Below are 10,027 nucleotides of genomic sequence, written 5' to 3'. Positions count from 1 at the left end.
CCATAGTAGAGGCTGTAAATCCAGAACTGTGTGTGTAAGTATGCAAAAATAAAGAAGAAGAAAAAGATGACTGAGACTGAATGAGGCAGTGAATGAGAAATGGTGCATGGAATGTGCCAGGCCAAGGGAAGAGCTCTCTTCTGTCAATCCCCTTCCTCCTCGGGCCCCGGGCTCTCTTCTCCCAGTTCTCCAAAACTTGAAATGCTGGAGTTCCCCGGAGATTGGCCAGGGGCTTCCCTTCCCTCTTCTCAGGAGCCGCGCCCTCTCCAGGTGGTCTGGCCCAGTCCCAGCCCTGGAAACTACTGCTCCCTCCGTGAGGCCCACATTTTTACCTCCAATCCAATCTAGATTATTCCTCTTAGCACTTAGCAGGATCTCTGCAGCTTTGTTTATTGCATTTTTTTCTTCCTCCATTCAGCAGGCATTTATTGAGCACCTACTGTTTGCTGGTGCCGGTCCAGGCCCTGCAGACACAGCGGTTAACAAACTAGACACAAATCCCTGCTTTTATGGAGCTGGTGTTTCAGTGAGGACAACGGACAAGAAACGAATACATCATATCAGGTGGTGTTGCAATAATTACATGAGATAAGACTCAGTCTCTGTTTATATAAGAAATCTGTAGTCATTTTATTGCCCAAAATGTGTAGGCGAAGATGCAAGTGGCAACAGTCCTCTTTCTGGGGACTCCTGTAAGTATGTATACAGTTTAGGAACAAAGGAAATATTGATTATAACATTATTACCAGGGCAACAGGTGGTTAGATAAAGCGGCCAACCAGAATTACAGGTTTCTTGTGGGGAGTTTGTTCTCGTAGGATAACAGCGCTGATGTCTGAAGTCTTCGAGTCTTAACAAGACCCCTTTGTTCAAAACACGCTTTCAAAGACAGGCTTGTATTATCAGGAAGCAGTACATCTGTAATGGATACAAATGTCAACACACCTTGTCACCCATAAAACAAGACCAACATTCTTGTGAAAGTTCCGTTTTAACACCTGACCAAATCAAATCCTTCTACCTTGTTTGAACTCGCAGAATGGTATTCCTCCATGGACGCAGGGGAGGTGAGACGTTGCCTTCCTAACATTCTGACTCTTTTATGTTAATTAAAAAGATTCCTGTTTTTAAAGCAGGCTCTGGAGTTTCACTCGTTAGGGTTTGTTTGTTTGTTTGTTTTTAGGGTTTATTTTTTAAAAAGAAAGACAGTAGGTCTGTGGAGCGCTACCTACATGAAAAATGGGCTGGATGCAAATGAATTATTAACGGGAGAATAAGGATTATGTAGAATAGTTTTTCTACATACATACATTCAGGGACTAGAATGATGGCTCTTAAAGTGTGGTCCTCCACCAGGGTCACCTGGGACCTTGTTAGCAATTCACATTCTTGTGCCCCACCCCCGACCTACAGAATCCAGAACTGGGGTGGGGCCGGACAATCTGGATTTAACAAACTTCCAGATGATTCTGATGCACACTAAGGTTTGAGAGCCACTGGGCTAGAGGGTGATGGGTGCCCTACAAAAAAGGTATCTGCAGAGGGCTTCTGTGAGGGAGGTGACATTTACGGTCAGTCTCTTGGTCAGTCTCTTTTAGAGCATAAGCCCCTTAAGGGCCAGAATTTGGGACTGGCTTGTCTGCTTCCGTCCAATGCCCAGAACAGTGCCTGGCACCCAATAGTTGCTCAATAAATATTGAATTAATGTATCTAACAAAGATCACCTGCCGAATGCCAGATACTGGGCTAAGGGCTTTTAAAAATCTGAACTCCCAGTCTTCACAACAAATTCTGTGATGTAGGCTGTTGGGGGAGGCTGGTGGTCAGGAGGGCTGGTATGATCTTGGTGGAACATGGCCAAGCCAGTTCCCTCCAAGCCACTCCCTCCTCGGGCCCTGAAGGTGTCCCCAGCTGGCCCCCAGGGGCAGTGGATTCCCCCGCCCTCCCCCTGTTCAGTCCTTCTGAATTCTCCCCACACTCTCGCCACTTCCCCTTCTCACTTCCCTTGTGCTGACCTCCCATCCACATTCTAACCACAAAGAACCTCACTTTTAGGAAATAGGAGGTGGGTGGTTAAGTCAGGATGGAGGATGAAGCCATTACCTCGATGCTCGCTCCACCCCGCGAGGAGGGACACACCAAGTACCCCACGCTCATTTTGCTCTCATTCAACACCCCCAGGAGGTTGGCCCCGTCGTTGAGGGACAGATCAGGCCTTTCAAAGGTGGAGAACCTGAGGCTCAAAGAGGTTCAAGTGATTCACTCAAGGTCACACAGCAAGGAAGTTCAGTCTTGCTTAAAACTTCCAGGCTCCATTTCCCCTCAAGTGAGAATTAGTTCGAGGAATGTTGATGGAGCACCGAAGGCTGCTGCGGGGCAGAGCGCAGGGTGCTGGGGATACAGCCACAAACAAACCGGGACCAAGAGTGAGGCAGGAAGTAGGGAGGGGAGTGGGGAGGAGGAAGCTCAGGAGCAGAGATGACCGGGGAGGTGTCAGGAGCTGAAGAGACCCGCTCCCTCCCCGCTGCTGCCCTTCGCCCTCCCAGTTCCTCCTGCCCCTGGTTCCTCTTTCCCACCAAGTCCAGGAGCAGGTCAGCCCACATAAAGCCAGGCCTTCTCTGGCGGGGCTGCAGGGCTGCTGGGCACAACATGTCCACCCCAGTGCAGGCCCCTGGCTTTCTGCTGCCGCCGCCGCCGCTGCTGCTGCTGCTGCTGCTGCTGCTTCTAACCCTGCCGGCCACAGGTGAGTGGGCAGTGGGGGGGAGGGGGGGCCCAACTGGCCCCCCATGGGTTCCCGGGCACCCCCCACCTCCCTGACCATGCTTCCCCACCCCGTTACAGGTTCAGACCCCGTCCTCTGCTTCACCCAGTATGAGGAATCTTCGGGCAAGTGCAAGGGCCTCCTTGGGGGAGGTGTTAGCGTGGAAGACTGCTGTCTCAATGCTGACTATGCCTTCCAGGAGTCCAGCCACAGTTTCTGTATGGCATGCAGGTTAGGGGGGAACCTAGGGTTTGGGGGGAGGCAGAAAGGACTGTCTGCCAGGGGACCCAGCACTGGGCTGTTTACTTCTCTGAGATTTCCAAGGGTAGCTCCGAGGCCCTGAACATGAGCATAGCTCATAGAATTCTCAGCCTCGGCTCTGCTGACACTTCGGGCCAGAAAATCCTTTGTCGTGGGGGGTGACCGGTACATTGCAGAATGTGTTGCCAGGAGCAGCTTGCAGCCACAAAAATGTCTCCAGATACCTCTGGACGTTCCCTGTGGGGGCTAAAAATCACCCCTGGTGGAGGACTGCCATGGTTTACACATAATAAGCACTTCCTGTCTACCAGAAGCATAGTAGGTGGGGCACAGCTCAGGTATTTCTGAAGGTAGCTCAAGTCCCCTAGTGGTGATAACAGCTCGTTTTGAGTGCTTACTGTATACAGACACATTGAGGGAGGGGGAGAGTTTGGCGACTTCTGAGAGCAGCTCCAGGCCCCTCATTCTGATGACACATCACACTCACCGAGCGCTTCTGGCACACCAGATGCCTTGCAGGGGTTGGGGGGAGCTGAGAGTAGCTCTCATCTCCCAACCGTGATGCCAGCTTACACGTATTGAGCCCTCTCTATATGCCAGACATATTTTCTAACTGCTTACTGTATCTCCCAGATACACCATGGGGATTTTTGAAGGCAGCTCTGGGTCCACTAGTCATGTCAACAGGTCACATGTGTTTAACATTATGCTGTGCAGGGGGCTGAGAGTAGATCTGGAGTATTTCTGGTGGGGTCTCTGAGCTCATGGGGTTGATGGTTCCTATTGATTAAGCACTTCCTGTTTGCCTGCTACCATGCGCAGCTGTGGCCTGGTGGGTTTCTGACCGCAGTTCTGGGCCCCTGGTCCTTTCATTTGCTTACTACATGCCTGGCACTGCCCTTGGGGTGCTTCGAAGGGTAATTCCAGGTTCCTGATATTGAAGGTAAATGATATTTAAATATTTACTGGGTGCCCACCTCTTCCTGTTCAATCCCCCAGTATCCCTAAGAGGTAAATACTCTCATGACTCCATTCCACATACATCCATTCCACACCCCGTCCTGTGCTGGCCCACACTCTGTGGTCCCATACACCATCCCTGCCAGAGCGCACCAGGATGGGACCCGTGTGCTCCTCTCCGCAGTTTCCCGCGTTGGTCACCGTGGTCCACGTGGACCCCCTGCTCTATGACCTGCACCGAGGGCTCCCAGCTGCGACACCGGCGCTGCGTAGGCCAGGGTGGGCAGTGTCCTGACAAGATGGAGCCCGGGACCCTCCAGTGGCAGCTACAGGCCTGTGAAGACCAGCCATGCTGTCCCGGTGAGGAGGATCAGCAAGGCGGGCGAGCCCTGTTAGCCAGCACTGTTCCCAGTTAGCCAGCACTGGGAACAATCGGGGCAGAAGCCCTGAGGGTGGAACTGTGCGTAGTACTTGTGAGGCACCAAGGAGGAGGCCAGTGTGGCTGGAGGAGAGCGGCGGGAGGTGAGGTTGGCAGGGACTGATCCTTGTGGGCCATGGTGAGGATGCTGGCTTTTGGGCTTATTTTTTTATTATTATTATTGTAATATAGTTAATTTTCAATGTTGTGTTAGTTTCTGGTGTACAGCATAGTGATTCATTTATACATACATACATATATATTCTTTTTCAGATTCTTTTTCATTATAGGTTATTACAAGGTATTGAATGTAGTTCCCTGCGCTATACAGTAGGACCTTGTTGTTTATCTATTTTATATATAGTAGTTTCTATCTGCTAATCCCAAACTCCTAATTTATCCCTCCCTCCACCTTTCCCCTTTGGTAAGTATCTGTTTGTTTTCTGTAAGTCTCTTTCTGTTTTGTAAATGAAATGCTACTCAGCCGTAGGAAACAATGAAATAAAGGGGAGGGTATAGCTCAGTGGTAAAGTGCATGCCCAGCATGCACAAGATCCTGGGTTCAAGCCCCAGTACCCCCATTAATAAACAAACAAACAAACCTAATAACTCCCCCACCAAAAAAAATGAAATAATGCCATTTGCAGCAACATGAATGGACCTAGAGGCAATCATACTTTATGAAGTTAGACAGAGAAACACAAATATCCTATGATATCACTTATATATGGAATCTTAAAAAATGAGACAAAAGGATGTTGGCTTTTATTCTGAGTGATGTTGTGATGGCAGAGGAGAAACGTGACCTGACTTGGGTTGTGACAGATCCCTCTTGCTGTCAAGAAGACAGACTGTATGTGGTGAGGAGTGCAGCAGAGGGACCAGTGTGAAGGCTCCTGCAATGGTCCAGATGTGCAATGCTGGTAGGCCAGGTGTGGCCACAGATGTGGTGACAGGATTAGCTGATGTGGGGTCCATGAGGAAGCTTGGATCCCTGAATGACACCACCACCTCCATCTTGTCCCCATCTTTTGTCTCCCACAGAGATGGGTGGTTGGTCCAACTGGGGGTCTTGGACATCTTGCTCAGTCACCTGCTCCAGAGGGACCCGGACTCGTCATCGAGCATGTGATCAGCCTGTCCCCAAGTGTGGGGGCGGCTGCCTAGGAGAGGCAAAGGAGTCAGAGGCCTGTGACACCAAACAGGTCTGCCCCAGTGAGTGAGGGCAACCACAGGGCACTGACGTGGGCCCCCAGGGTGGGTCTTGGGGCTACAGCAGGGACCTTCCAGGGTAGGAGGAGTGAAGCACGCATGCCCACACTTGGCATCTCTTTACCCCCACCCCATCACAGCACACGGGGCCTGGGCAGCTTGGGGCCCCTGGGGCCCCTGCTCAGGCACCTGCCGCGGTGGACCCAGAGCACACACGGAGAAACGGAGCCGCACATGTTCTGCACCTGAGCCTTCCAAGCAGCCTCCCGGGAATCCCTGCTCAGGGTCAGCCTACGAGCAGCGGGCCTGCACTGGCCTGCCACCCTGCCCAGGTACTCGGGGATGAGGCCTCTTGACTTAGGCACAGATGCACTGCCATTTCAGGGGACAGAGATCTTAGGCCATGTGACCAGGGAGCTCTTTGTTGGGGGCCAGTTGGCCTCAAGGGTCAGAGGGCTGAGGGAGTAGAGACTGAGGTGGCCTTTCTCTTCACTCCTCCTATTCCCCACCAACAGTGGCTGGTGGCTGGGGACCATGGAGCCCTGTGAGCCCCTGTCCTGTGACCTGTGGCCTGGGCCAGACCCGAGAACAACGGACATGTGATCACCCTGTGCCCCAGCATGGGGGCCTCTTCTGTGTTGGTGATGCCACCAGGACCCACATCTGCAACACAGCCGTGCCCTGCCCTGGTCAGCACCCCAAGATGAACCATTTCCATGCCTTAGCGCCCTACCCTGCCCCCCAGCCAATCCCCACTGCCCAGTTCCTACTGTTAATGCCTTGTTCCTGCCTCTGATTCCTCCATTCCTGGCCATGATGCCTTGGTTCTACCTCTGATCCTCTTTTCCCACATCTGGCCATTCCCACTCCCTCCCCCAGCCCCCATTCCTTCCTCCGATCCCCTTCGCTGGCTCCTTTCTTTGGTGCAAGCCCAGCTGCCCCTGTCTCGGCAGTGAACGGAGAGTGGGGGCCCTGGGGGGAGTGGAGCACCTGCACCCGCCCAAGCATCAAACACATCAGCTGCCAGGAGATCCCAGGCCAGCAGATCCGCTCCAGGAGCTGCAAAGGCCGCAAATTTGATGGACAGCGGTGTGTTGGGCAACAGCAGGATATCCGGCACTGCTACAATATCCAGCGCTGCCTCTGTGAGTGCCCCCCCCCAGAGACTACATGGTGAGGGTGGGGCAGCCCGTGTGGGGATGGGGGCTTTCTGACTGTCTGCCGGAGACCCCATGTCCCTGTAGCCCCTCTCTCGCCACCCCATCCAGTCCTGTAATTCTGACTTGGGAACCACTTCCCTTTTTTGCAGGGAAAGGCTCGTGGTCAGAGTGGAGTACCTGGGGGCTGTGTATGCCCCCATGTGGACCCAACCCCGTCCGTACCCGCCAGCGCCTCTGCAAGGCTACGCTCCCGAAGTTCTCGTGAGTGAGGGGGCAGTGCGCCTGGGGAGGCGGGTTATGATATTGACAGGTCAGCCGTCAGGGCAGGAGAGCCGGCCACCCTCAACCTGGGTTCCGCCACTGGGTCTAAGGCGCCTGCTTTGCCAAAAGCCATCTCCCAGCTGCAGGAAGAGGGGAGAAACTAAAGAAGAAGCTGAGAAAGAGGATGTTGAGGGGAGAATTAGTAGCCTCCATGCCCTTGGGTCACTCATTCAGTCACTTAGCCAATCTCCCATTCACTCTGCCCTTCACGTGTCGTTTGCTCTGCTCCCTCGGTCACCCAAGCTTTGATTGGTTCATTCAGTCCCTCTGTCCCTCATGCCTCCATTCACTTGTTCATTCCTTCAGTCCCTCATGCCTCCATGGGTACATGATGTGTCTTTCCGCATCTCCCTGCCCTAAGGCATTCTTTCTAAGGCCTTTTCAGCAACAGTGGCAGACACACAGAACCCAGATCCCATAGATTCCCCCAAGGGCTCCAGGTCGGCAGGGCCCCGACAGAAGGCATATGAGGAATGGTCAGTGTGTGGAAAAGGGACTGATGCCACCTCAGTCTGGGTCCAGGAAGCTGACTGGACCCCTCCCCTGGCAGGAAGGGGTCGGAAAAGTCTTTCCTATCAAAACTGTGTGAGCAGTCCTGGACACAGGTGATCAGGGGCCCGAAGTGTTTCCCAGTGGCCAGGGTGGCACAGGTGTTGGAAAGGGTTAAGACACTCACTCATCCCTTCCTTATTTCCACATACATCAAGCTGCTATATTAAGTGGCCTGTTCCCAACTCGTGGAAGGCCTGCCATCTGGTCTCCGGGTGTGGGTTTAGAGGGGGTCTGGAAGGTGAGTTGGGGTTTAAATGGAGGCACGAAGGACTTGGCAGGATGAGGAAATGAACGGAGGGCATTGGGATGGGAGGGATTGGGAGAAATAACCCAGGCAAAGACTATTCTGGACATGGGACTTAGTCCGAATAAAGTGGAAGAGAGAGATAGATTGACTTGGGGACAGAGATTTGGGCCCAACAACAAGGCCTTGAACGCCAGGGCAAGGCATTTGGGTTTTTTCCAGTGGGCAACGGGGAGAGATATAAAAGGTTTTGGAGGTAAAAGAAAGTAGTTCATATCAACAGATAATAATTACCAGCATTTATTGAGCACTTACTGTGTACCAGACATGACTCAGCACTTTACCTGAATCAACTCATTTAGCCTCATTTAGCCCAGTGAGGTAGGTATTATTATTATTCTCGTTTTTCAGTTGAGGGAAACTGAGGCACAAGAGAGATAAAGAAATTTCCCAATATCTCACAGCTAAAAAATAGCGTTGGGCATACCGTAGGTGCTCAATTAGAGTTTGTTGAATGCATTCTTGCCTTTCCTGAGCTTCTCCTCTCTATTCCCACCTAACTCCCCAGGCCCACTGTTACCATAGTCGAAGGTCAGGGTGAGAAGAACGTGACCTTCTGGGGGAAACCATCGGCACTGTGCGATGTGCTGCAGGGGCAGAAGGTGATGGTGGAAGAGAAACGTCCATGTCTGCACGTGCCTGCCTGCAGAGAACCCTGAAGATGAGAAGCTTTAACATCTCTCTTTTCCACTCTGACCCCCTGACCCCTGAGACGTCAATAAACCAGCCTCTTCCTTAGGAGTGGGACCATAGCATCTTCTAGGCCAGAGAGGACAACACGGGCAAAGTTGCAGTGGCCTGTGGTGGAAAACTAATTTCCACTGTGGCCACAGCATGATAGGAGTGAAGGCGAGCATCCTTCTCTGCTGTAGCCCTGACGTCTGCCCGCCTCTCTGCAGTGCCCCGGGGCACCCAGCACGTCTCTCTGCAGAGTTCCAAATTACGAAGTATGGGCTTCCTGATTGGCTACCCGCCCTGGCAGGCACTTTCTGATTGGCCGGCGGGCTTGTTTTCCATCTCCCCGCCTCCTAAAGCTCCCTCCTCTGGCAGATTCCACGTCAATCGAGACTTGAACCCCGACAGAGGCGTGGCTGGGGGGTTGGCGCCCTACCGAGCGAACACCTGCAGCCACCCACATCCAACAGCCCAGCTCCAACTCCGCAATTAGCGGCGACAAATAGCTACGCGAGGCGGGGTAGGGGGGCGACAGAGGAAGTGCCTATGAGGTGCTCTGATCTGGGACAAGGGCAAAGAAAAGCTAGAGTCAGCATCTGCCCAGAGGAGCCCCCAAGACAAACCCAGAGACATTCCTTCAGCGGTTGTGCATTCATTCAACACTTATTAGCATCTACTGTATACTAGAGCTAAGTCTGGGCATCGGGTGGAGGAGGGCTTGTAGAAGGAGAGGACATCTAAGCGAGGGGATAAACTAGAATAGGTGATCCTTTTACTGAACATTTATTCAATGACGCCTACTCTAGACTAACAGTAGCGCTGGACATCATGGGGGATGGGGAAGAAGTCAGAGCGGTACGTGTCTCCACAGGGAAGGGAACAAACTGAGGCTGTGTGTCTGGTGGTGTTTTAATACTTTCCATAGCATGAATTCATTTAATCCACAACGAACATATGAGGTCAATATTATAATCCTCATTTTACCAAGGAGGAAACAAGCTCAGAAAGGTAGTGAGATGGACATTTCTGAAACACCATGTCAGGAGCAGAGTTTAGGACTTTGTGCTGTGAGTGCAGGGACACCTCTCTGTGGGAGGATTCAGATGGGAGATCTGTAACACCCAGAGTTTGTCAGGGTGCTCACTTCTCTGGGTTGATTTTCCCTCGTGTAAAATGGGTCAATTGATGGGTTGGGGTGAAGACAAAGTCGATGACTATTTGGTTATCTTGGGAGGAATGAGCCAAAGCTAGGGGTTCTGGTTACTACTATAAGGTATAAGAGAGGTATGTGTTTACAAGAAAGTGGACATTTGGCTGTATGTGTGCATTACGAGGTACATATCTCTGTGTATGTGTGATATGCAGACCTATCAGTCTGTGCAAGAATTAAGGATGTATTGACT

General features: G+C 52.1%; 1 protein-coding gene across 1 annotated transcript; it reads left to right on the top strand.

Annotated features, from left to right (window-relative positions):
• Positions 1 to 2,463: 2,463 nt before the first annotated feature.
• On the top strand, positions 2,464 to 8,690 carry CFP (complement factor properdin). The gene is made up of 9 exons (XM_010968096.3): positions 2,464 to 2,743; positions 2,842 to 2,992; positions 4,167 to 4,342; positions 5,445 to 5,615; positions 5,753 to 5,944; positions 6,128 to 6,301; positions 6,566 to 6,757; positions 6,922 to 7,033; positions 8,458 to 8,690. Exons 1-9 carry the CDS (start codon positions 2,479 to 2,481, stop codon positions 8,606 to 8,608), a joined length of 1,584 nt encoding a protein of 527 aa, XP_010966398.3. The 5' UTR covers positions 2,464 to 2,478; the 3' UTR covers positions 8,609 to 8,690.
• Positions 8,691 to 10,027: the final 1,337 nt, after the last annotated feature.

Source organism: Camelus bactrianus, chromosome X (assembly GCF_048773025.1).
Source record: "Camelus bactrianus isolate YW-2024 breed Bactrian camel chromosome X, ASM4877302v1, whole genome shotgun sequence".
In the NCBI taxonomy this organism is placed as follows: Eukaryota; Metazoa; Chordata; class Mammalia; order Artiodactyla; family Camelidae; genus Camelus; species Camelus bactrianus.
This window is presented reverse-complemented; position numbering and strand designations above follow the sequence as displayed.